The following is a 25486-nucleotide window of genomic DNA, read 5'->3' as shown; positions in this document are numbered from 1 at the left end:
CATCCTCCCATCCCTTCCCCTGGAGTAGCCTGCTTCCCTTTGGCTTGTTCTTTCAGGTGTTTGAGTCCGTAGAGGAGGTGGACCAGATCGAGACCGAGCCCAAGAATGAAGAGGCCAAGCAGGTGCCAAAGATGCCCAACGGAGCGCTCCAGAACGGGACAAGCTCCCCTGACTCCGGACATCCCTCCTCCCGCAACTTCTCCGTCACCTCTGGCCTGTCAGATGGCTCGCTCAGCACAGAGGACAGTGCTGCGCCTGATGCAACCTCGAGACCTGCAGTTGTCCCTCAAGTGCCGCAGAGCCCAGTCAAACCTCCTCAGGAAGCAGGGGTAGAGAGTGGAGGTCTGACAGAAGAACCAGACATGCAGGTCAAAGGTGAAGTGAAGGGCAAAGAGGAGGAGGAGGAGGAGAAAGTACCTGATGTGAGCAAAACTGCAGAAGACACCAAGACTGAGGTGTTGGATGATAACATGATCCAACCATCGGAAGAGGCCAACAAAGAGACGAGTCTGCAACCCAAAACACAAGAAAATGTTGAGGCTGATCCTGAGAATATTAAAACAGGGGTGACCAAGTGTGAAGATGAAGGTCCTGTTGCACCAGGAGACATTGAAGGAAAAGAAGTGTCTGATGAGGATAATATGGTGGTATCTGCAGTGTCTGCAGAATCCAAAGGAGAACTTGTTGAGCAAAGTCTTAAAAAAGAGGAAGATGTGAGTGTTGAGGAAACATCAAAGCTCGAGAAAACTGCAGAAACAAATGTGGAAAAGGAAGAAAGTGAAGGAGAAGTTAAGAGAAACCAGACAGAAAGGTTGAAATTTGAGGACACAGAAAAATCAAAGACAGAGGTGGCAGCAGGAGCTGAAGAGAAGGATCCTAGAGCTCCCCAAGTGGAGAAGAGCCTCCTTTTCTCAGCAGACATCAGGGCAAGAGAAGCGTACTGCGCCTCTCAGAAAGATGAGGCTCCAGTCATTACTGAATCCGATGAGTCTCCGTCAGCCATAGAGATGGAGGAGATCCCCAAAGCCAAATTTTCCATGGTGCCTTGGAGCAGGAAGGGGCGGTGTGATCCATCATCTTCCTCAGAGGACTCGGCCCCTCACTTGGAGCTCAGGCCGGAGGAGGAGCAGGGAAAGCCCAGTCCAGAGGGCACCGAGTCCATCCTGTCTGAGGAGCCGGAGATGGAGAGCCTCTACCCACACTTTGACTCTCTGGCCGGACCTGAAGAAATCAAGAATGAAGAGACCTCTCAAGAATCTGCTGGGAGTGCCTTCTCTGTAAGCGCTTCTCTTTTTTTAAGAGCTCAAATTCATTTATCCTCAGACAAATCAACCCTATTATGAGCTTGTTTTATTTATTTATTCATGTATTTATTGTCTGTTTCAGCAAGAGCTTTTGGACTTGTATACATTAAATCTGCACCGCATTGAAAAGGACGTCCAGCGCTGTGACAGGAACTACTGGTACTTCACTCCTGCAAATCTGGAGAAACTGCGCAACATTATGTGCAGGTAAAACACTGATGACTGACAATTAGAAATATATAAAATAATTCCAGCGTTATACTTTAACAATAATAGATTTTTTTTTCCTGGATTGCAGTAGAAGATAAATTATATTTAAATTTTCTTAATTTTCCTCAGTTACATAAGCACAACTAAAGAGAACATGAAACCAACCAAATGACCTCATAAGTATATTAATAATTCTGCCTTATAGATAAGTTTAATAATGTAAAAAGGGATAAAAAAAAAATTTTTGCACTTCAAAAGTAATTGCTTCGATAAATGTTGAATGTCAATTTGAATAACTCTGTTCAGCGCTGAAGAAAAAATGTAGAAGTGCTTCTAAATCTGGACAGCAGTGTATGACTCAGCCTGGCAGATAAAAAGCAGTTTAATTCACCTTCTTGGTTGTATTTTTAAAGCTACATCTGGAGGCACCTCGACATCGGCTATGTACAGGGAATGTGCGATCTGCTGGCTCCACTTCTAGTCATTCTGGATGATGGTGAGTCAACACACTGAATCTTTTTTTTTTTTTTTTTAATCTCTGACATTTGGTGTATTTTTACTCTCACTGATGGAACAACAGAGGAGAGTTTTCCCACTCACTTTCTCACTCCAGCTTCCTCTCTCTCTACTCTCTCTCCCTCCTTTTCAGAGGCCATGGCCTTCAGCTGTTTCTCTGAGCTCATGAAGAGAATGAATCAAAACTTTCCACACGGAGGAGCTATGGATACTCACTTTGCCAACATGCGCTCTCTAATCCAGGTGACACAGTAAAGTCTTTACACATATCGGCATATATGTATTGTAGAAGTCAGGTACCGCTAAATCCATTCATTACCCACAAACTCCACACTTGACTCATTATTTCCTTTCCCGAATCTCATCTCTGTATAGATCCTGGACTCTGAGCTGTTTGAGCTAATGCACCAGAACGGAGACTACACCCACTTCTACTTTTGCTACCGCTGGTTTCTCCTAGACTTCAAGCGAGGTAAAGCGACGGCACAGTGTGAAAGAGTTTGTGCCAATTAGAGGAATAGCAGAGTCAGTCCTCTTTAAGCCCTGTTTGTTGATAAAATGCTAAACCTCTCGGCAGCTTGTTAACAAGACATGCAGGAAGGGATTTGGAAGTCAGATATATTTGTGGAAAAATGTTCTCTGGGAGTTGCTGATGAAATAATTGGCATGAACTGCGACTGCATGGATGGGATTTTAAGTCAACCATGCTTTATACTAAAGATTTAACTATTGGCTTTTATAGTATGTTTCCTACCTCGGCAACAACACCGCCTCAGCTCTCATCTCTCTCAACTGATGACTCAACTTCCTACATGTTTGTGTCCCATCCGAGCCCGGAAACACTGATGTGGTGGTTCGATCCCGCTCTTTTGTGCTTTGTCTTTCAGAGCTGGTGTACGATGACGTGTTTGCAGTCTGGGAAACCATCTGGGCGGCAAAGTTTGCCTCCTCTAGTCACTTTGTCCTCTTCATTGCCCTGGCGCTGGTGGAGATCTACAGGGATATCATCTTGGAGAACAACATGGACTTTACTGATATTATTAAATTCTTCAATGGTAAAACATGAAGCTTCACGGCTGTTGCAGTTCACATACATATGCTCCATCATCTGTTAAAGGACCACTCACGCAGGTTTTCTAAATTAAGATCAGTTTACTCATCATGGGGAGTGAAAACAGGTCTTCTCTGACTCTGAAGGAATTTTTTAAAAATAGCCAGAGACTTTTATAACAAAAAGTCTGTGTTTCATACTGGGAGCATGGATGGGAACTGTAGGATCCAGCAAATTTGGAGCTTGACTCATACTAAAAGTCATGATATCTCACCCTCTGCTACACCAATTTTGGCCATTCATTTTTTAAATCTGTCTCTCACACAAGTCCCCCAATATTATTGATTATGATAACGGAGCTGAAACATCGTCGTTTCATCTGATTTTTCAGGGAATCAGACCCGGGGACAGGCATTTAGAATAAATCTGTATCCTCTCACTGATGGTCTGGTTGCTTATGTAGGTCATATAGAAGCATCAGTATGAAATTGAGACTGTTTCATAGCCAGTTAAAAAAAAAAAACTCCTTGTAGTTGCTTTAAAGAAATGTCAATTTCAGAGTTGTTATAAAACCCATCTAGCTGCTTTGATCTCATTCACGCTTGTTGCCATTTTCATGTCAATTTTTCTGTCGCAAGAGCTGAAAAAATGTCCCTTTGTACCAAATTTCATGGCAAAGAGTGTTTTGTCCTTTGTCAAAAGGATTAACTAGATTGTTTCTCCAACCAGAAAAACAATCACCAGACTGTTTTGAATAGCTAAAAAAATCAGAGACGTGTTCATCAATTCAGGTGTCTGGAATCAGGGTACAACTTCATGGAAGTGCAATACGAAATCACTGGAGTGCCCCTTTAATTTAATGCACTGAAACCTGATGCTTTACTGTTGAGCTAATGTTACTGAATGTAAAAGTTCAACCGATGGTAAATTAATTTCAAAATGAGCTGTTGAAAAATACAATAAGATATGTCAATAAAACAATTCTATTATGATCCATGCCCAAAAAGCTCAAGACTGCTTTCCTTCACTGTAGGAAATCATTTTAATCATAGAGGTTTTGTGTGTGAATAGCTTTTTATGTTTACTCTGTTGTTACAGCATGCATGCACTTGAGTCTAATTTTCAGTAAGAGAGTTTTTATTTTTCAGCATTTGACCCACCGATTTTATTTTTTTTCAGATACCACCTTGCAAGCATCCACGATTTATTATATTGAATAAACTTTTAGTTGAAACATGATTTGCTTCATTAAAATGGGATAAATACAGAACAGAAATGGAGAAAAATGAATTAAAACTCTTGCAGGCTTCCGTACAAATGATTATAGTGCAGGGCTTGAGTTTAAATGTACTTGTGATAGATAACAGCTCCAGGGTCCATTAAGTTAAAGGACTACACACGTCTCTTCAAATCTCTGGAGACTTAATAAAAAATGTTCCACCGATTCTTCTGGTTTGAAGTAGCTGAAGCTGTTTTTGTCATTCATGCATTTATAAAAAAACGGGTAACGATGAAACTGAAGGTTTTTTTTTTCCTTTGTCTTTCAGAAATGGCTGAGCATCACAACATAAAGCAGATTCTGAGCCTGGCGAGAGATCTGGTGTGCAAGGTGCAGATGCTTATAGAGAACAAGTGATTGTGGTGTTTTTGTCTTCTTTTCCTTCCAAGTAAAGTGTAAACGGCTGTAGCAGCACAAGAGTAAAAAAACATCTACACACACACACACACACACTATACACAAAGCCTTTACAATCACTGTTTGCTGCTATGAGCCTTACTAACTGTATCCACTATGTTGTTTGTGTTGTCAAACAGGTGTATGAGAATATTACGCTTCATATTTGTCAGTATGTTCAAGTGAAAGCAAACGTAACAGGAGAAATATTTCTTTGATTTCTAAATGTTTTTGTCATAAATCCCTCAAGTGTCAAACTTAATCAGAGTGCTCTTAATATTTTGAGATAAGGATGGTTGTAGATGCACATTTCAAACCAAAATGCAGAGCTGAATTCAACCAGAGACTATATTTATGAGAAAAATATGTTGTGATAATAGTTTTTAGTACTTATTTTAATAGTTGAAGTCTACAAGATGAAATAAAATGTTGATCATAGAAGCAGGTTATCTCCCTATTCCTCTCCCCTGATGAAGGAATGAATGTCAGCAGACTTTTGTGTTTTTACCCCAAAATTTTCACTGATAACTGATCCCGAAAAGTGGCTTTTAGTCCAAAACCAACCTCCAATCACATTTAACTGATAGAACCATTTCAGTGATTTAATATCCGACAGTGTTTTCAATGTCCTTGAACTGCCTTGTCTGCCAAATAGTATGTCTTTATTTGTCATGTGTGAACCGTATTGTACCGAGAGAAAATTGTGTTCAAATTATGAGAATTATATTAAGTTATTAAGTTGTAGAATCATAACCTGATATTTAAGTGACTTATGGATATCTGAGCAAAGATTTACACAAAGCAACAAGATTTGAAAGTCCTCCGAGTTCTATTTTTCATCATCCAGTGAAACGCTGTATATTTTGTAAACTGTGCAGTTTACTCACCTTGATTTTTTTGTATTGTCTTGTTATTATTGTCCGCTAGCATTTCCTAGACATCTGTTCTTTGAATCAAATGTTAATTTCAGCTTGAATATGATTATAAATTGGGAAGAACAGACGAGACGGTAATGATATTTTAGTTACAAGTGACCAAATTTGTAGTATGAGTGCCCTCAACACAGAGGAGAAAACGAAAGGTAAATTCTCTGCTTGTTATTGATTTTCAAAGTTGATTGTAAACGACCTGATGTGAGGAAAACTGTTTTTATTGTTTTGAAGATTTGGAGCTTCTGAGGTCATATAATATATATGCTTTTAGCCCCTTAAATTAATACTAATGTTGGTCCCAGTTACCCACATTCACGCTTTTCATTGCCTAAAACTGAACTCAGCTGTTCTTCAAGTGTTGTTTCATGAATGTGGTGAGATGAAATGCATTTAATATCAGTGTTTCTTTGTGAATGCTAACTGCTGTCAGAAAACCTTAATTTATTGTAACATTTATTTGCCAAAAAATATTTATTTATTTATTGATTTTCTCATTCAGATGCTGCTTTTTTTTTTTTTTTTGTAAAGTTGATATTTTTATTTTGTGCCCAGTTCTAAATGTGTATTGTACAACAATCAAATTCTATACTAAGAGTTCATATATAAATATATATTAAATGGTATATGTTCTTATTAATAAAAAATAAAAATGGAATCATTATTTTTCCAAAACACAGTGTAATGTGCTTTTTACTACATTAAATCATGCTGAGATGAGTGAGTCAAAAATATCCCATGAAGGTAGAAGGTCACATCAACAGATCAGCACGTGTTTCACAAAAGTACAACCTAGTTACCTACATAGTACCAAGTAGTTTTATATCTATAAGAAACATAATTATTCCTAGGAGGTGGCAATATCAGTCAGTCCACCACTTACATAATAAATAATAGTTATGTGTTGTGAAATATTGCATGAACTTGACACTCATCAAACCTGCTGACTTTGGTGATCTCTTGACTTTCCCTCTAGCACCACCAGCAGGTCAAAGTTTTCACTTATCCAGTGGAACATCTCAACATTTACAATGAAGTGGCACAACAGCTGTTTGATACAGATGTTGTTCAGAGGTACATCCTAATGACTTGGAGATCATCTGACTTGTTCCATGAGTGCCACCTTAAGGCTGACATCTGTGACTTTGAGTGAAATATCTATATATCTATGTATGTATATATTGGATGGATTGAATCCATGAAATTTGACACAGACATTCACGTCCCTCTCAAGGTGAACTGGAATAACGTTGATGCTAATATGATTATGAGTCAAATCAAGTAGATATCTGTCAACGTTACAGTCTTTTTAGTGCTAAAGTTCCTCTTTGTGTTCCTCTAATTCCACTGCAGCTCAACACGGAAACACTGTCTGAGGAAACACAAAGAGGAAATTTGATGCTAACAAGACTGTAAATGTGGCAGATATGACTAACTCAGACTGCTGAACCCTCATATAAGCTTCAGTTCAACTTTTAAATGCATTTTTGCACAAAATGATTTTGTGGACACACTTAAATTGAAAGCGCATTTGAAGGAGGTATTTTCATGGCCAGTATGAACAGGAGGAATGATTACAGCAAGCAAAACTTCTTTCAGTGTTCATAAGGACACCTGAGTGTTGTTTTAAGACACACTTGTAAACATTTCCCTTAGCTCTTCATATATTGCCATCATCATTATGACCAAATCCCCATAATGTCACCATCCTAGTTCAGAGCTGATGTCGGTCTGAACCATACATTCATGGTCTGAACCATACATTCATGGTCTGAACAGTCTTACTTGACAAAAACAGTATCGCCCGAACAGGGACTTGAACCCTGGACCCTCAGATTAAAAGTCTGATGCTCTACCGACTGAGCTATCCGGGCGCTCGAGAAAACTTGGAACTCTTTATCACTCATAAAAGTGTCTAGCGTTTAACTGTGGACGTATTTATTAGTTTGATGACCCGTGTAACGTTACACATCGTTAAATACGTAAGCTAGTTTTGGACCGGAACCGTTTTTAAGATTTTTTTTACAATAGTACGCCTGCGCTAACGGCTACAACGGACGAAGAAAATAAAAATCCCTTTTAAAACAGTGATATTTCCCTGAGCGCCCCCCTCTGTGTTTAAGGTTGGGGGTTGAACCTGTAGGTTATACTGTGGTTAGGCGTAGATACCTGGTTGTATTAACGGTAAAGTTTGGGTAAGGTAAAGCATCTCAAGACGACTGGTTGGGTTCAGGGGAAACAACTTATCGATAGGGAGAAGGGGTTCTCCAGAAAACCCCTCCGGTTTCACAATGTATTTCACAAATGTTCACCTTTACGATGTTTTCCTACAGAAGGGTAGCTTTACTTCTTTAACGAAGAGATATTCTATCACAGTTTAGATACATAGACGCTATAAAATAGTTAAGATACTGTATTTCAACTAAAACGAATCACCATGGCTATGTAGGCGAAGAAGGAAGTAAGAGGAAGGTAATTCTCTTGTTTCCCCTCATCTTGTCTCTCCTGGGCTAGCTACGGCAAGTCGTTAGCTGCAAACATGAAGCTAGTTACGACATGAGACCCTGATACTGACCTTCGCGATGAGTTTGTGAAAACAGAAGAAAATGTGACACTCTTGTAATACCACTCGGACATAGCTCGCTAAAAGTGTGCCGAAAATGTCGGCGTTTAGCTTCACCGCTGGACGCACATGCCGTGGTGTGTCACGGAAGATAATTCAGCCGTCATTTAAAACGTTCACTAAGGATCGATACTCGAGTGTATCAAACGTGTTGAACTTCCACAGAAGAAACAGCACTAATGTGACGCGTCTGTTCAGCTCTCAACCACACAACCCTAAGGTAACATACAGGTTGATGTTTATTATTTGAACTGTAGTCGCTTTAATCAATAGCCTGTGCACAACATTGACTTGTTTGTTGTGTGTGTGCGTGCATCTTCTAGGTACCACAGTTTGCAACATGGGAACCAGTACCAGAGGACCAACTGCCCCAGGTAAAACCATCATACTACACATACAGTACGTACTACAGTACCTGCATGGTGTGAGGTAATTCTTCGTGACCTAATGCCTTCAGATGCATGTTACATTTTAGATATTAAGTTGAAAATCAACCCAAGGATAGGTTCACAATTGTTGATGTATGTCTTAAAACAACAGTCAGGTGTCTATATACACACTGAAAGAGGTTTTCCTCGTTGTAATCATTCCTCCTGTTCATATTGGCTGTTAAAAGATCCCCTTCAAATGTGCTTTCAATGTAAGTGATGGAGGCCAAAACCCACAGTGTGTCCACAGTCATTTTGTTCATTATTGTAAAATGCATTTAAAAGTTTATCTGAAGCTTATAGGAGGCTTCAGCAGTCTGAGTTAGTCATGACAAGTGGATATCTGCCACATTTACAGTCTTTTTAGCATCAAATTCCCTCTAAGTGTTTCCCTGTTGAGCTGCAGTGGAAGTATAGTAACAAAAGAGGGACTTTGGCACTAAAAAGATTTAACGTTGAAAGATATCTACTTGATTTGACTAGTTTGGATGGCGGAAGCTTCATATTAGCTTCAGATAAACTTTTGAATACATTTCTGCACAGAAGAAGGCTTGTTGTCCTTTAAGTGTGACTAATTAAGCAGGTTAATTCTACCTACATAATAATTCATATTTTTTATGTTACTGAACAGTAGCAGTGACATCAGTATTACACAATTTGCCTTTGGACTGATTAAACAGATGTTTTTGCACAATGATGTCAACAAAACAAAAGAAAAATACATATAACAAGTAACAACACATCAGTCATGACTACATTAGGTGAATACAAGTTGTGAATGAATGTTCCTATATAGTTACCTGTCACTATCAAAGTCCTTATCAGTACTGCTTTGATTTTACAGCCCACCCAAATCCCTGCTGATCTGGTGGACAAACTGGAGCGACTGGCCTTGGTTGATTTCCGCACCAAACAGGGACTGGACTGTTTGGAGAAAGCGATAAGATTTGCAGATCAGCTTCATGTTGTTGACACTTCAGGGGTTGAGCCAATGGATTCAGTTCTAGAGGACAGGTATGGTTCAGATGGTTATAAAAAAAACAACAACTTGTTTATCATTTGAGGAATGAGCAACAACTGCAGCTGAATTTTCAACACATTTATTGTTTCATCCGTGCACATTCAGGGCTTTATACCTGAGGGAAGATGCAGTGAAGGAAGGAGACTGTGCAGAAGAACTGCTGCAGCTCTCCAAAAACACAGTTGAAGAATATTTTGTGGCACCACCAGGTAAGAAACAAACTGAATATATTCATTTTTAAACATTAGTGTTGATTGAAGGATCGGTTGTGTGTTGTATGGAGGGCCGAGAATGTACATGCACATATGTGACTGTGTGTATATTGTGTGTATTGAATGTCTGTTCACTTGCAGGTGTGAGGTAAAAGGGTCTAATGACTTATTTGGTTTTTTTTACCACAGGAAATATCCCACTACCGAAGAGGGAGGAGAGGGCTGCCCTGCTGAAACACTCAGAGTTCTGAGTTTTAGAAATGTGTCGTTGATATTTATAACAATTTTTTATTTTTATTTTGGGAAGTTGATGTTTCTTCCAAGAACTACTGTGTGTTACAGATCGGTCAAATCAAATCCAGACCCCATCACTTCACTGCTTATATGCAGCAATCACCTAAAATAATAAATAATATGCTGTACTGTAGGTTTCACATGTTGTGAAACAGGAAAAAATAAAGCAGCTGGTAATTGATTTAGATTTTACTTTTCAGTTTCATTTGACAGCAATGTGTAAAATCCTTTCTCAGTTTCAGTATCATTTTGTCAAAATGATGAGTAAGCAGTGTGTCGTGACATGTGAATATTAATTGCAAGGGTGGTGGATTGTTTTGATTTGTGATTTATATTATGATGTGTCCTGTTTTCATTCTAGTGTTGTTTTACTTTAATAAAATAAATAAATAAATAAACATTGAATCTTTTCTCTCATATTCTGTTTTGTTTCCATACCACCATGTTTAAAAATCAGCCATAATCTAGCTTAAAAATTAGACTGTGACATGTTTTTCAGCTACAGTTCATTTTATGGTGGACACTCCTGATTTATCCTTACACAATGATCACATCATCTAAAATCCCCTATAAATATGTAATCACCTGTGATTCATACCTACACCTACGTATTCTCCGCCACACCTGTTTAGGAAAACTGGATTCTATTTTAGTACAATCATAAATGTGTTTGGGGCGTGTTTAGTAATGATCAAAATATTACAAACATGCATATAGCAGAATAGAAACCGAAAGTAATCAAGGTGGAGAAGGGAAAACGAATCTTCCAGGTGACTGTGCTGATCAGCTGAGGCAGCCTATAAAACCTGCTGTGAGCTGAAACCTGCGGCACATCTGCAGCTCAGCATCTGTTTACCTGTAACTGTCTGAAGACTTCAAGCTTTCCACTAACTCAACAAGTGATAACAAGGTAGGAAGCTCTCTTTATCAATGTTGTGATTAAATAGACTGTGATCATTTTTTGAAAAGAGTTTTTTTTTTTAGAGAGAGTGAACTTATTTCAAAATATACTTTCAGGTCACTTATCATGGATATAATCATCACTATGCTGGGTGGGACTTCCCTGAATCTGAGGGTGAATCCAGCAGACACAGTGGGATCTCTGAAAACACTCATCCAGAGGGAACTGCAATGTGCACCTGAGAGCCAGAAGCTGACCTTTGTCAATGGAAAGAAGATAACTCTCGATGACGACTCCAGGACTATCAGCTCCTACGGTCTGCACTCTGGCTGCCAGGTGTCTCTGCTGGTGACCCAGCCCGCTCCCATCCAGGTGTTCCTCAGAAAAGACGGGGTGACAAAAACCTATGAAATTAAACCCAACGAGACTGTCAGCAACTTCAGGCGCAGGGTCGAGAGCAGAGAGAAGGTCCAGAACGACCAGTTCAGACTGGTGCATGAGGGCAGAGATATGATGGATGGTAAACTGGCAGACTACAACGTCAGACAACATAGCACCATCGACATGACTCTGCGTCTGAGAGGGGGCTGAGGACACTTCACCTTGCTGATGTATCAGAGGGTTAATATATATTATTTAATTCTGAATGAATGAGGACCAAATAACTTGTTTATTTACTGTTCTTTTTGAAAAACAATGCAAAAATATTTATGATTACATTAAATGTGAACTGTTAAAAAATAAAATAAAGTCCTGAATGTGAACATGTCTCTCATTTTTTGTCTTTCTAAAGCTCTATGAGTGGATCCTGTTCAACCACAAGTAACAAAACCGACACACATTGCATATTTAAAATGTACATTATTCCAATATTTAAAAATGACTATTTCAATCATATAAGTCAAAGTTTACTATAAACTGCATGTATTATTTTCTGTTATTAAAACATAGTCATGTATCCAGAATATCAAAGCAGCATATTAAAACTCATTGAACAGGTTTTAGGAGTTAATCAGAGGAGATACTGTATGTGAAACTATTGTCCAGATTAGAAACAGGTATACAGTAGTACACTAAACAACCTGGTTGTATTATCTGGGTTCTCTGGTATTCATAAGTACACCAAAGACACTGTGAAGAAATCCTGGAAGGCTTAATTCCTCACTGACGCAAGGTAGACGAACCAGAATAAGACGATCATGTTGTCAAACAGCACTCAGAACTGAAAGCAAAAAAAAACGCAGAAACTTACCAGAGGTGTCAGTATCTGACTCATGTGTTTGACGACAGCACGCTGGTGAAATGCATACCTGAACAGGCACAAAGTTGATATTGATGAACTGGGAGGGAGTCCAAACTTTCCAGTTCATCTTCAAAGCAGTTGAATTAGAATGAGTTTATATTTATGTTTACATTACATGTGCAATTTTGTAAAACATCTTTTGTCCATATAAAAATGTTTCAGGTTAAAACATTACATGAGTGGCAGTAAATCATATTTAAAGGGACACTCAAAAATCTGTTTACTAGTCATGGGACGTACACAAGTTATAAGAGAAACCAATGGTACAAACTGGGGGCATGGCGTTTGAGAGATATGGACATTAACCAGGCAGGGAGGACATAATGGAAAATGATTTCAAGTTGCATTGTGGGAAGTGTAGGATCCAGAGTTGTTTCAGCCAGATTCATACTACAGCCTTTAAGTCCTGATATTTCTGCTGGAGCAATTTTAACTATTCTTTCTTTAAAAATCCTCCCAAACTATATAGAGGTGCAATATCAAATTACTGGAGTGCCCCTTTAATTGAGGTGATTAGGGGGCTCAGTGTCTGAGATGACCCACCTCCAGGATGTTCATAACAAAGTAGAAAAGCAGCAGAAAGCCAGGGGCAAAAAAAGCCGATCCAATAGCAGACGTTTGACTATACAGTATGGGTCTGTGCTGAGCATCCACACCTCCATCAGCTGGTAAAAGTAACGGCTCACCGGTCCTGTAATGAACAACCTGAAATAGACAACAAAGCATCATGTGCAACTGTTTGTACTGAAACTGACTGTATTATACTTCAACTACTGTGACTCCAGTTTGCTGCACTACTAGCTCAACTTGCTCCTAGTATCGAATATTTTACTTTTTTATTCAGTTTATATACAGTATTTCATTCTTATATATTTTATATTTTTTGAACTGTACAGTGTCTCTACTTTTTTATATAGTTTTTATTCTTAATTAGTCATCTATAGGCTTGCTCCAAACGACATTTCATTATACTTGTACAGTAACAATAAAGTTATCTTATCTCTTATCTTATCAAGCATTATATAAACTACCAGAAAAATAAACTTTACTTTCTAAATTTGCTGCCAGCAGCTCATGTGTAGGCGGGATGACATAATGCCTTAAAATTCATGTTAAATTTTCAAATATTTGGTTGAAAGCCTTAAGTGTGACTGCCAATAAATGATGACAACAACACAAGATGGCACATTGACAGCAGAGATTACCAAAGGTCAAACGTCAAATAAGAGGCATGTTGGTGTCAGGTGATTAGAAGTTATACATGGATGTGATGATTTTACTCATTGTTACAGTTCTTGTTGTATAAAGACAATAATTTAATACAGGGGGCAGCAAGTAGTTCTTTAAGTCCTGGTTAGAGAATAATGTCACTCGTCAGAGGACTCAATTAGTTTATGATGACAAAGCCTGACGCCCCCTGCAGGGCCTAATACTTCAAAACATCATTTAACATGAATGCTGCATGTCCAGACATGTTCACCCAGCCTGTGTCACATCCTTTTATACATACAGTCTATGGTCACATCTCTTCTTGTGTATATTGTCAACAACTCTGATGAACACAAGTGAGGCATTATAAGGTTTGCTTGAGGCAAAGTTTCATAGTAATGATCAAAACATTGCATCACTCCAGCAGAGTCATGTTTGGAGAATAGAAACAGAAAGTAAATAAAAGAAGGAGAAACGAATCTCAAACAACGGTGACGTCACTGCTGAGGGAGCCTATAAAACCTGCTGTGAGCTGAAACGTGCAGCACATCTACAGCTGAGCATCTGTTTACGTGCACCGTCTGAAGACTTTAAGTTTTTCACCGACTCGAGAAGTGATCACAAGGTAGGAAGCTCGCTTTATTAATGTTGTGATTAAATAAACTGAAATAACTCATTGAACACAGTTGTATAGAGAGTGAACTTATTTTAAAAATCTATTTTCAGGCCACTATCATGGATATAAGAATAATTATGCTGAACGGGACTTCCCTGAGCCTGAGCGTGCATCCGGACTCTACGGTGGGATCTCTGAAAACACTCATCCATCAGAAACTGGGATTTGCACCTGAGAGCCAGAAGCTGACCTTCGTCAACGGGCAGATGACGACTCTCAGCGACGACTCCAAGACCATCCGCTCCTACGGTCTGCACTCCGGCTGCCAGGTGTCTCTGCTGGTGACCCAGCCGGCTCCCATCCAGGTGTTCCTCAGAAAAGACGGGGCGACAAAGACCTATGAAATTAAACCCGACGAGACTGTCAGCAACTTCAGGCGCAGGGTCGAGAGCAGAGAGAAGGTCCAGAACGACCAGTTCAGACTGGTGCATGAGGGCAGAGATATGATGGATGGTAAACTGGCAGACTACAACGTCAGAGAACATAGTACCATCGACATGACTCTGCGTCTGAGAGGGGGCTGAGGACACTTCACCTTGCTGATGTATGAGAGGGTTAATATATATTATTTAATTCTGAGTGAATGAGGACCAAATAACTTGTTTATTTACTCTTATTGTTACTTTTGAAAAAACAATGCTTAGTCGATCAATAAGGTGTATGTGTTAAAAAACATGTTTTACTGTCTGTGTAGTTTTGTTTTGACAATACAAGGAACAATTTTTACCGTTTTAAATGGACAATAACAACATGGTTTGATTATGTTAACTGAGAACTGTTACAAAAAATAAATAAATCCCCAAATGTGAACACATCTCTTTACATTTCCTGTGTCTTGATAAAGCTACATGAGTGAAGCTGCATCCTGTTCACAACCACAAGATGTAACAAAACTGGCATACATTGCATTTTTAAAATTTACATTATTCCAATATTTACAAGTGACTATCTCAATCATATCATTGAAAGTTTACTATAAACTGCATTTATTTTCTTCTTTTATTAAGAACGCATCTCAAGAATATCAAAGCAGCATATTAAAACTAATTGAACAGGTTTTAGGAGTTAATCAGAGGAGATACTATATGTGAAACTATTGTCCAGATTAGAAACAGGTATACAGTAGTACACTAAACAACCTGGTTGTATTATCTGGGTTCTCTGGTATTCATAAGTACACCAAAGACACTGTAAAGAAATCCCGAAAGGCTTCATGCCTCACTGATGCAAGGTAGACGAACCAAAATAAGTCGACCATGTTGTCAAACAGCACTCAGAACAGACAAACACACACCTAAACTACAGACAAATGAAAATTACAAGTGGTTTCATTAAAGCTTTCAGGTTAAAATATTACATAAGTGGCAGTAAATCTTTTTTAAAGGGACACTCCATCAATTTTACATCAAATTCAGCCTACTAGTCATGGTGAGTGCACTGTTTATAACTGAAAACTAGTGGTACAGACTGAAGAAATGGGCATTTACTAGGCAGGGAGGGTCTAATGGAAGATGATATTAAGTTGCATTGTGGGAAGTGTAGGATCCAGAGTTGTTTCAGCCTGATTCATATTATGGGCTTAAAGTCCTGATATTTATTCTGCAGCAACTTTGACTATTCTCTCTTTAAAAATCTCATCCACATGGGCATCCACACCTTCATCAGCTGGTAAAAGTAACAGCTCACTGGTCCAGTAATGAACAACCTGAAATAGACAACAAGGCATAATATAAACCACCAAAAAAAAATAAACTTTAGTTTCTAAATTTGCTGCCAGCAGCTCATGTGTAGGCAGGAGGACCTAATGCCTTAAAATTCATATTAAATTTTATATATTTAGTTGAAAGCCTTAAGTACCAATAAATGATGACAACAACACAAAATGGCTTATTAACGGCAGAGATTACAAAAGGTCAAAGGTCAAATAAGAGGCATGTCAGTCTCACCAGCCACAGTTTTGTTTGCAAAGGTAAGGTAAATAGATCCTTATCTCTTATTTATGTTCTTACCACAGGAAATATTCAAATATCTAAGAGAGAGGAGAACGCTGCCTTGCTAAAACAAACAGAAGATCCTGAAGTTTGTTCTTGATATTTATGACTAATCTTACATTTTGAGAGTTGATATGACCTCCAAGAACTACAGTATGTGTCAGATCTGTCAGCTGAAGCCCAGATTGTCACTTTCCTGCTTATGTGCAGCTCAAAAGAACTGGAGAAAAGTTTTGTCAAGTAAATGTTTTACACATTCAAAGGAGAATAAAAAGCTGCTGGTTATGTATTTAAAATTTGATTTTCAGTTTCATTTGACAGCTGAGTTTAAAATCTCTCTGTAGTTTCAGTCTTGATTTTTAAAAAATGGTGAGTGAGTAGTTGTGTCGTGAATATTCAGAGCGATGCAAGAAACTTGTTTTGATTTAAATTGTAATCTACATGTGTCCAATTTTCATTCTAGTAATGTTCGACTGTAATAAATAAAATATTTTCTGTCTCTTTCTGTTTTGTTTCCCTCACAAACATTTCAAAAATCATACAAGTGGCTAAAAATAGACTGTGACGTGTTTATCAGTCAGTTTGTCTGATGATCAGTCAGAACTGGACAATCCTGATTTATGCTCACATAATCAATCCGTCCAAAGGTCTCCTACAAATATGCCATTGCTTATAAACCAAACAGCTGTTTCTGCTCACGAGCTCACTTTGGGTGAAGGTAGGTTTCAAAGACAGTAAAAAGGTTCTTTAAGTCCTGGTTAGAGAATGATGTCACTCGTCAGAGGACTCAGTTAGTTTATGATGACACAGCCTGACGCCCCCTGCAGGGCCTAATAGTTCAAAACAACATTTAACATGAATTCTGCGTGTTCAGACATGTTCACCCAGCCTGTGTTACATCATTTTATACAGTCTATGGTCACATCTCTTCTTGTGTATATTGTCAACAACAAAGTTTTGTCAAGTAAATGTTTTACACATTCAAGGGAGAATAAAAAGCTGCTGGTTGTGTATTTAAATTTTGTTTTTCAGTTACATCTGACGGCTGAGTTTAAAATCTCTCTGTAGTTTCAGTCTTGATTTTAAGAAAATGGTGAGTGAGTAGTTGTGTCGTGAATATTCAGAGCAATGCAGGAGCCTTGTTTTGATTTAAATTATAATCTATATGTGTCCTATTTTCATTCTAGTAATGTTCAACTGTAATAAATTAAATCTTTTCTGTCTCTTTCTGTTTTGTTTCCATCACAAACATTTCTAAAATCATATAAGTGACTAAAAATAGACTGTGACGTGTTTATTAGTCACAATTCATCTGATGATATACGCTTACATAATCAATCCATCCAAAGGTCTCCTACAAATATGCCATTGCTTATAAACCAAACAGTTGTTTCTGTTCTGCCTCACCTCTGTTTACTTTGGGTGAAGGTTGGTTTCAAAGACAGTAAAAAGGTGCATTAAGTTTGGGTAAGAGAGTGATGTCACCTGTCAGAGGGCCCATTTAGTTTATGATGACACAGCCTGACATTTAGTTTATTGTCATTTTCTTGTGTATTTGCATACACAAAAAAACAAAATGCCGTCCCTCCAAGCCCACAGCAGTGCAACAACAGACAGGCTAAAGATATACTGTATATCTAAAAAAAAAAAAAAAAAAAAAAAAAAATCCCTTTAAAAAATGATAAAAACATATAAATCCAAAGAGAAAAAAACAAAACAAAAACCAAAAAAAGAAGAAAGAAAGAAAGAGCAGTTAGCCGCACAGTGCATTAAAATGCACTTACAGAGAAAAGTACATTTCTCATTTCTCAGCTCTTGCATGTCAACGAGTGACCAGCACTGATGTGGGACTTATATAATTCATTTTGCTGTCGCTAACCGTAAACATGAATACTGCGTGTCCATAGATATGCTCATCAAACCTGTATCACATCTCCTCATATTGTCAACAACTCTGATGAACACAAGTGAGGTATTATAAGGTTTGCTTGAGGCAAAGTTGCATAGTAATGATCAAAACATTGCAACCATTCCGGCAGAGTCATGTTTGGAGAATGGAAACAGAAAGTAAATAAAAGAAGGGAAAACGAATCTTAAACAACGGTGACGTCACTGCTGAGGCAGCCTATAAAACCTGCTGTGAGCTGAACCTTGCAGCACATCTACAGCTGAGCATCTGTTTACGTGCACCGTCTGAAGACTTCAAAGTTTTTCACCGACTCGAGAAGTGATCACAAGGTAAGAAGCTCGCTTTATTAATGTTGTGATTAAATAAACTGAAATAACTCTTTGAACACAGTTGTATAGAGAGTGAACTTATTTAAAAATCTATTTTCAGGCCACTTATCATGGATATAAGAATAATTATGCTGAACGGGACTTCCCTGAACCTGAACGTGCATCCGGACTCTACGGTGGGATTTCTGAAAACACTCATCCATCAGAAACTGGGATTTGCACCTGAGAGCCAGAAGCTGACCTTCGTCAACGGGCAGATAATAACTCTCAGCGACGACTCCAGGACCATCCGCTCCTACGGTCTGCACTCTGGCTGCCAGGTGTCTCTGCTGGTGACCCAGCCCGCTACCATCCAGGTGTTCCTCAGAAACGAAAAGGGGACGGTGAGCACCTATGACATCAAACCCGACGAGACTGTGAAGAACTTCAAGCTCAAGGTCGAGAGTAGAGAGGGGGTTCCGGCGGACCAGCAGAGGCTCATTCACCAAGGAAGAGAGATGTCGACCGGGAGACTGGCGGACTACAACGTCATAGAACATAGTACCATCAACATGACTCTGCGTCTGAGAGGAGGCTGAGGACACTTTCACTCTGCCGGTATCAGAAGATTAATATAGATTCTTATATTTAATATAAATGACGAGCAAATATTTAAAATTAACTATTTTTTTATTGTTTTTTCAAAAATTCTATACATTCCTCAATGTGTCTCATTCCTGCTTCTGTTTTGGCTTCATAATTTATGTTATTTTTTTGTATTAATCATGTTAACTGCTTAAATAAAGTCATCTCTGTAAAATTCACAGGTGTCTTTCTATTTATTGTACACAGTATTGGAAAGTAGCTCAGTGTAGCAAAAACTCTTGAGTGTAGCTAAAGTTTGTTAAATTGACATTAGTGTTGTTTCTGCTTTACATTACAGTAATGTTAATGTAGCTGATAGTTTGGATAACTTGACTGCTGATGTATTCCTACTGTGTGTCGTTTGTCCGCAATTACTGTAATTAACACCATACAAGTGACAGTTCTGCTTCATGCTCTGTAAGACTTTTAAACGGAAGAACTTTTTATATTTCCAGAGTGAGTGAAGGAATCAGGAGAGAGGAGACAGAAGTGAGGAAGAGTTGCAGGATATCATGGTGTTGAAAGAAAAACTAGTAGAAAGTAAAGAAAGATGAATTTCTGTTCTGTATATATTTTTAAAAGCACAATCTGTTTGTCCAAGTCAAAGATCAAGATTAAAATCTGCTATAAATGGACATCCGGATATTTTATTACAGACACTAATACTACGCAACAACTCTAATAACATGATGTTTTCTCAAGCTGTTATATGGTTGTTGACCTCAGTATCTGTTGTAAACACAGCACTAAAACTGACAGACAGTTTCAGTTATTAGGAAACATAAAATGCTGATTTATCTTTAAGTCAAACTGTTGTCTTGATTTGGCTTTAAGTTTGAGCAAATTAATTCCCCATGAGTCAGTTTTGATATTTTGTTATATTACAAACATTGATCTGTATTAAGGACCAGAGAGACAGTGTGAGAATCAAGATTTACTTTTAAGATAGAGACTGATTAGTCCATCTATCGTCGATGAGGCTATATTGTTAATATTTAAATATATTTATATTTATTTACCTAACAGACTTCACAAAGTGCTTCGCAATTCAAGATCAAATGAAAAGATCATTAACAGAGAAGTAATGGCTTCAAAAAAATTCATAAATTGAATCATTTACATGTTGGCACTGTTTGGATGCTTTAAACTGTTTGTTTGTCTGAATTCTGCATTTGCAAACAAAATGAAAAAAGTTAATTATTGTCATTTTTACCCAGACAAGTGACTTTTGTGCCTAGACAAGTGAAAGGTTAAATGTACTTGTCTGAAGGACAAGTGCCTCAAGAAGTTAATGTCAAACCTTAGATAACCCTTAGATAACCCCTTAGATTTATCTGGTGACCCTTTGGAGGGGCCCGACCCCTATGTTTGGGAACCACTGGACTAAACTAGCTAGCTGTATATTAAGTAGTTGAAACTAGCTCCACCTCCAGCAGCTACAACAGTAACATGCTGTTCTAACACTGATGCTTCAGTATTAATAATCTAATGATGTCATATATAATAATATATCAGTCAGAGGGACCAAACCACGACTTTTACTGCAATACTTTAACTACATGTTGCTGCTAATGTTTATGTACTTTATGTAGGATTTCATGCAGGACTTTTACTTGTAGTGGAGTATTTTTACGTTGCTGTATTGGTACTTCTAGGATAGCATGCTAGGATCTGAATACTTCTTCCATCAATGAATGATAGTGAGGATGATGAAGATGCCACCAGCATTTAATCTTCAGTCACTATTAATGTTTTAAGCATCTTCACTGATCTGTGTGTAAATTGTACACACAATGACCAAAGTGACATTTCTCAGGTAGACTGTTGGCACGTAGTGTCAAAGGGAAGGAATGTGAGCCAAAAATATATAAGGTTATTGATTGATCTTGTTTAATTTTTTTCACAAGTTCAAGTAAGTAACCTGAATGAAACTCAAGTACAATTTACAATGTAGCCCTTTTAGGAGAAGAAAGGTCAAGCTTGAAATACATGTGTCCTCCGGGGTCCTGTGTAAGACAATGAATCTTCTTAGTTTCAAGGTAATCCCCATCTTATCTCTGATGTATGAGTAAGGAGTAACCGGTGACGTCAGGGAATCTCTAATCAAAGGGCATAAATTGATACAACTGCCAACCCAGAGTTGGGAGAATTGAAAGCGAGTCTTGTTGTGTAGAGCTGTGCGTTTCCTTCTTCCCTTGAGGCTTCAATAAAATGAGACTGTTTGTGGCACACGGAGATCTAGACTGAAGAGTCTTTATCTTTCCACAACAGTCCTCCCTCCCTCAGTCACTCTCTTTTCTTCTGGATCTGCACTGAGCCGCAGGCGGAGATAAACTGAAATGACTTTTTAAGGGTCAAATTTAAACCTGCATCATTAACAGCAGCTGCTCTGTTTTTTTCACCTCTTGACTATGAAGTAAAAGTTTGGACCTCTTATCCACTGTACAACACTGTGACCAGGAGCAGGACCAGATGTTGAACCGCCGCCCTGTGCAGATGATACCAGCCGCGCTCATCCACCAGACTGAAGGCTGCTGGGAAATCACAGAGCTCCTGCAGCACCAACAAGTCACCCACAGAGACAGTTTCTGTAGAGAGTTTTTCTCAAAATGTTGTTGGAATCTGCACCTGTTGTGAATGACTGATGTCTGTCTGTCACCCTGAATTAAGACCACATATGTCATGTTATATGTAATAATATATCAGTTACAGGGACCAGACCACTACCTTTACATTAATACTTTAACTACATTTTGCTGTTAATGCATTTGTACTTTTACTTAAATAAGATGTTTCATGTAGGATTTTTACTTTAAATGGAGTATTTTTGCATTTCTGTATTGGTACTTTTACTTAAGTAGAGGATCTGAGTACTGATCCACTACTGTACGTACCTTCCTCCACCCTCTTGTTGGATGTGTGTCCTGTTTATTGCCAGACCACAAACCACTAGAAGACTTTAGTATTGAATATACTGTATACATTTTACATTATTCCAACATTTAAAAGAGTCTCAGTAAAATAATTCAAGGTTCACTGTTACACCAGATTTTGACAGTGTTCTGTAAAAAAAAGTTAATTATAAACTACATTTATTCAGTTCTGTTATTAAAACAGTCATGTATCCAAAATATCAAAGCAGCATATTAAAACTTAGTGAACAGGTTTGTTTGACGTTAATCAGAGGAGCTACCGTATGTGAAAATTATTGTCCAGATTAGGAACAGTTTATAGTATCTCGGTTCTCCGGCATTCACAAGCCAGAGAAATGAACACAGTGAAGAAGACTTTTCCTCCAGATTCGTTTCCCGTGAAGAAATCTTGGGAGGCTTCATTTCCTCACCGATGCAAGGTAGGCGTACCAGAATAAGGCGATCATGTTGGCAAACAGCACACGGAACTGAAAGCAAAAACAGACAAAGAAACACATGCAGACAAAAGAAGATTACAAGAGGTGTGAGTATCTGACTCATGTGTTTGATGACATCATGCCGGTGAAATTCATACCTGAACAGGCACAAAGTTGATATTGATGAACTGGAAGGGAGTCCAAACTTTCCAGTTCATCTTCAAAGCAGTCCAGTAACTTCTTCTCATCTTCTTTTCAAAGTCTTCCCACCCTTTAGCCTGAGAACAGATTAGAATGACTTTATATTTATGTTTACATTACATGTGCAATTTTGTACAACATCTTTTGTCCATATAAAAATGTTTCAGGTTAAAACATTACATGAGTGGCAGTAAATTATATTTAAAGGGACACTCAAAAATCTGTTTACTAGTCATGGGAAGTACACAAGTTATAACAGAAAACAAGTGTTACAAACTGGGATAGAGTTTGAGAGATATGGACATTAACCAGACAGGGAGGACATAATGGAAAATGATTTCAAGTTCAGCAATTTGACTATTCCTTCTTTAAAAATCTCTCCAAACTTTACAGAGGTGTAATACCAAATTGTGACTTTTGACTTGAGTGCCCCTTTAATTGAGGTGATTTGGAGGCTAAGTGTCTGAGATGACCCACCTCCAGGATGTTCATAACAAAGTAGAAAAGCAGCAGAAAGCCAGGGGCAAAAAAAAGCCGATCCAATAGCAGACGTTTGACTATACAGTATGGGTCTGTGCTGGGCATCCACACCTCCATCAGCTGGTAAAAGTAATGGCTCACCGGTCCTGTAATTATTAACCTAAAATAGACAACAAGGTGTAACATAAACCACCAAAAAAGAAAACATGACTTTTTGAATGTGCGGCAAACAGCTCATGTGTAGGCAGGAGGTCAGTTTTAAGATACACAGATTATAACAGGGAACACATGTTCTCTCTTTGCTATCAATGAAGTAATTATGTTGCACCACAGTTGATATGTTTTACAGTTACCGGAACACACTATTATATTCATGTTGTAATTGTAGATGTGCCATTAAAAAAGAACATAAATCGTCAGTTTTCTTTCTGTATAGAGTCTCACCCATAAATGGCATAGCGTGCCGCTCCAGCTGCATCAATCTCACTGGCCAAGCCTCCATTTCTGGCCTTTTTTCTTGCCTCCACAATCTGAGACAGAAGATTTCCTAAAGCCGAGAGGATGCCACTGAAAATATCAAGGACACACAAACACAACTGTATCATAACATGCAACAGGTAGATTCATTTTATGGTTCTCTGCTAAAATAAAAACATAGTGTCATTTATAATAACTATTTAATGTGTCAGGGTCATTTAATAGGGGAGGTTCTGCAGGCAGATGCTGATTGGCTAAAGCCAAACAGCTGAGACAAGAGGCCAGTGTGTGGTCAGTGCAAACAAAGTGATCAAAGAAACACTTTGAAGTCAACGAGCAAGAACTATCCACAAATAACCACATGGCATTAAAAAATATGGCAAACAGTGACTTAATTGAATTAGCTGCAATTGTTTGGCTTTTTCAGTAATTGAGAAATCTTGTCTATTAACTGTCAAACTGAGGAAACACGACAGTAGCAAATAAAGCACCAGGCTGCAGAGCATCAACAGACCAAACGAAGGCAGTGACAAAGCTACAGACCTCGTTACAGACTTGGTAAGAATTGGATATTTCTTCAGGAGAAGCAGATACTGCTGCAGTAACCGGAAATGAAAAGGCGCGTCACGAACTGGTAAACTCGCAACAGGCATTGTTACTTCTTTAACAGCACAAACATCACTGATACAAAAACAGATGAGGGTCGAAGTTGAATAGGAACTCTGCCAGGCTTCCGCCGACGTCACTGCGTCCGTGGTGGAGCCACGCCCTGACGTCGACGTCAAGACCAAAGCCAGCCAATCATGGACATTTGCTCATTGAACGTTAATTTATTTATCTTTTATCTATCTATTCTGGTATGAAATGCTGACATGTCGAGTAGTAATGTAAGATTGTGATAAAATGCACAATGAATGTAGGAGAGGGAAACACACCAGCCAATACAAAACTGTCAAATCAATGTCAAATCAATCAAATGTCGCAGTTTACTAGTGTTTGTGTTTTTATTTATTTATTTAATTATTTTTGCCACCACATGGGTCATCTGTGTGATTCATTGGTAGGGTCTCAATATATATAAATGATTTACGGTACAATGTTTAGGTATGTATTGAAATCTAATTGGATCTCAATACATTGACTCTTGTAGTGTAAAGATATTTTATTTTTATTTATATATTTATACTTTTAAAAAATCGTTTGCATATCGTTATTGTAGCCTTGCTGTTGTTTCAATCTGTTTCTATTTATTGAGGACTCAATGTTCCTACTAGAAATTGTATCATAGGGTCTAAATAAGTTTTTAATTATGGCCGAGAGGAAACTGATTTGCAGAGTAGACAGAGAAACATGAAAATAAATGTCAGCTACTAAACACCCAAAAACCCTATAATTAAGGGTCTCTATATACACCCACAAATGTGTCTTATCAACCAGAATAACACCTGTGCAGGTGTGCAGGGTCCTTTAATGCTTATTTCTATTTACTTGCTTTTATTCAGCGGGCCTATACATAGATGTATCAACTTCATCACATTAGGTAAAACATGCTGGTTTTCATCAACACTGAACATTACTTGCAACATGCAACACAGATACTTGTATCTGTTGTACCAAGTTGGTACTGAAAACACTGAATTCAGCAAGCAGTCTATTTCTAGATCTATGATATAATAGATATATAATATCTATATATAATAAGTATATCAGCTAGATCTGCAACTGTGAGACAGACCTGAAAGTGTCATCACATACCAAAAAGTGTATTTGTTTT

The 25486-nt window shown here is 38.2% G+C and overlaps 6 protein-coding genes, 1 long non-coding RNA gene and 1 other non-coding gene across 9 annotated transcripts in view; 5 read left to right on the top strand and 3 right to left on the bottom strand.

Annotated features, from left to right (window-relative positions):
- The window catches only part of sgsm1a (small G protein signaling modulator 1a), a 35362-nt gene extending 29174 nt beyond the window's left edge, over positions 1-6188 (top strand). For both annotated transcript variants that reach the window (XM_042420270.1, XM_042420271.1), the window contains 7 exons: positions 57-1277; positions 1387-1511; positions 1928-2010; positions 2164-2273; positions 2406-2502; positions 2918-3085; positions 4629-6188. In XM_042420270.1, coding sequence (XP_042276204.1) covers positions 57-1277; positions 1387-1511; positions 1928-2010; positions 2164-2273; positions 2406-2502; positions 2918-3085; positions 4629-4717 — 1893 coding nt within the window. In that variant the 3' untranslated portion in view covers positions 4718-6188. The remainder of the gene's footprint in view (positions 1-56; positions 1278-1386; positions 1512-1927; positions 2011-2163; positions 2274-2405; positions 2503-2917; positions 3086-4628) is intronic.
- On the bottom strand, positions 1136-9614 carry LOC121903350. Its single transcript, XR_006098020.1, has 3 exons — positions 9537-9614; positions 2785-3038; positions 1136-1221 (listed from the first exon to the last, which is right to left on the bottom strand). It is a non-coding gene; the product is annotated as an uncharacterized LOC121903350 (long non-coding RNA).
- Positions 7487-7559, bottom strand: trnak-uuu. The gene has a single exon. It is a non-coding gene; the product is annotated as a tRNA-Lys (tRNA).
- Positions 7816-10673, top strand: gatc (glutamyl-tRNA amidotransferase subunit C). The gene is made up of 5 exons (XM_042420275.1): positions 7816-8528; positions 8632-8682; positions 9581-9750; positions 9863-9966; positions 10159-10673. The coding sequence occupies exons 1-5, from the start codon at positions 8346-8348 to the stop codon at positions 10218-10220; spliced, it is 570 nt and encodes a 189-aa protein (XP_042276209.1). The 5' UTR covers positions 7816-8345; the 3' UTR covers positions 10221-10673.
- A 413-nt stretch (positions 10674-11086) lies between these two features.
- LOC121903349 (polyubiquitin-B-like) lies at positions 11087-11851 on the top strand. The gene is made up of 2 exons (XM_042420278.1): positions 11087-11173; positions 11281-11851. Exon 2 carries the CDS (start codon positions 11291-11293, stop codon positions 11753-11755), a length of 465 nt encoding a protein of 154 aa, XP_042276212.1. The 5' UTR covers positions 11087-11173; positions 11281-11290; the 3' UTR covers positions 11756-11851.
- Positions 11852-14034: 2183 nt separating this feature from the next.
- On the top strand, positions 14035-15162 carry LOC121903348 (polyubiquitin-like). Its single transcript, XM_042420277.1, has 2 exons — positions 14035-14301; positions 14403-15162. The coding sequence occupies exon 2, from the start codon at positions 14412-14414 to the stop codon at positions 14874-14876; it is 465 nt and encodes a 154-aa protein (XP_042276211.1). The 5' UTR covers positions 14035-14301; positions 14403-14411; the 3' UTR covers positions 14877-15162.
- Positions 15163-18476: 3314 nt separating this feature from the next.
- On the top strand, positions 18477-19840 carry LOC121903347 (polyubiquitin-like). The gene is made up of 2 exons (XM_042420276.1): positions 18477-18581; positions 18682-19840. The coding sequence occupies exon 2, from the start codon at positions 18692-18694 to the stop codon at positions 19157-19159; it is 468 nt and encodes a 155-aa protein (XP_042276210.1). The 5' UTR covers positions 18477-18581; positions 18682-18691; the 3' UTR covers positions 19160-19840.
- Positions 19841-22170: 2330 nt separating this feature from the next.
- On the bottom strand, positions 22171-24440 carry pxmp2 (peroxisomal membrane protein 2). Its single transcript, XM_042420274.1, has 5 exons — positions 24256-24440; positions 23680-23802; positions 23233-23395; positions 22713-22832; positions 22171-22605 (listed from the first exon to the last, which is right to left on the bottom strand). The coding sequence occupies exons 1-5, from the start codon at positions 24363-24365 to the stop codon at positions 22537-22539; spliced, it is 585 nt and encodes a 194-aa protein (XP_042276208.1). The 5' UTR covers positions 24366-24440; the 3' UTR covers positions 22171-22536.
- Positions 24441-25486: the final 1046 nt, after the last annotated feature.

Source organism: Thunnus maccoyii, chromosome 9, assembly GCF_910596095.1.
Source record: "Thunnus maccoyii chromosome 9, fThuMac1.1, whole genome shotgun sequence".
NCBI classification, from domain to species: domain Eukaryota; kingdom Metazoa; phylum Chordata; class Actinopteri; order Scombriformes; family Scombridae; genus Thunnus; species Thunnus maccoyii.
This window is presented reverse-complemented; position numbering and strand designations above follow the sequence as displayed.

What these genes read in the sequence shown, in the direction of transcription:
- gatc (XM_042420275.1), top strand. Translation starts at nt 8,346, where the DNA reads ATGTCGGCGTTTAGCTTCACCGCTGGACGCACATGCCGTGGTGTGTCA. An exon ending in CTCAACCACACAACCCTAAG is followed by an intron (nt 8,529 to 8,631) that starts GTAACATACAGG and finishes TGCATCTTCTAG; the next exon opens with GTACCACAGTTTGCAACATG. An exon ending in GATTCAGTTCTAGAGGACAG is followed by an intron (nt 9,751 to 9,862) that starts GTATGGTTCAGA and finishes GTGCACATTCAG; the next exon opens with GGCTTTATACCTGAGGGAAG.
- LOC121903349 (XM_042420278.1), top strand. Translation starts at nt 11,291, where the DNA reads ATGGATATAATCATCACTATGCTGGGTGGGACTTCCCTGAATCTGAGG.
- LOC121903348 (XM_042420277.1), top strand. Translation starts at nt 14,412, where the DNA reads ATGGATATAAGAATAATTATGCTGAACGGGACTTCCCTGAGCCTGAGC.
- LOC121903347 (XM_042420276.1), top strand. Translation starts at nt 18,692, where the DNA reads ATGGATATAAGAATAATTATGCTGAACGGGACTTCCCTGAACCTGAAC.
- pxmp2 (XM_042420274.1), bottom strand. Translation starts at nt 24,365, where the DNA reads ATGCCTGTTGCGAGTTTACCAGTTCGTGACGCGCCTTTTCATTTCCGG. An exon ending in CTTACCAAGTCTGTAACGAG is followed by an intron (nt 23,803 to 24,255) that starts GTCTGTAGCTTT and finishes TGATATTTTCAG; the next exon opens with TGGCATCCTCTCGGCTTTAG. An exon ending in TTGTTATGAACATCCTGGAG is followed by an intron (nt 22,833 to 23,232) that starts GTGGGTCATCTC and finishes ATCTGTTCTCAG; the next exon opens with GCTAAAGGGTGGGAAGACTT.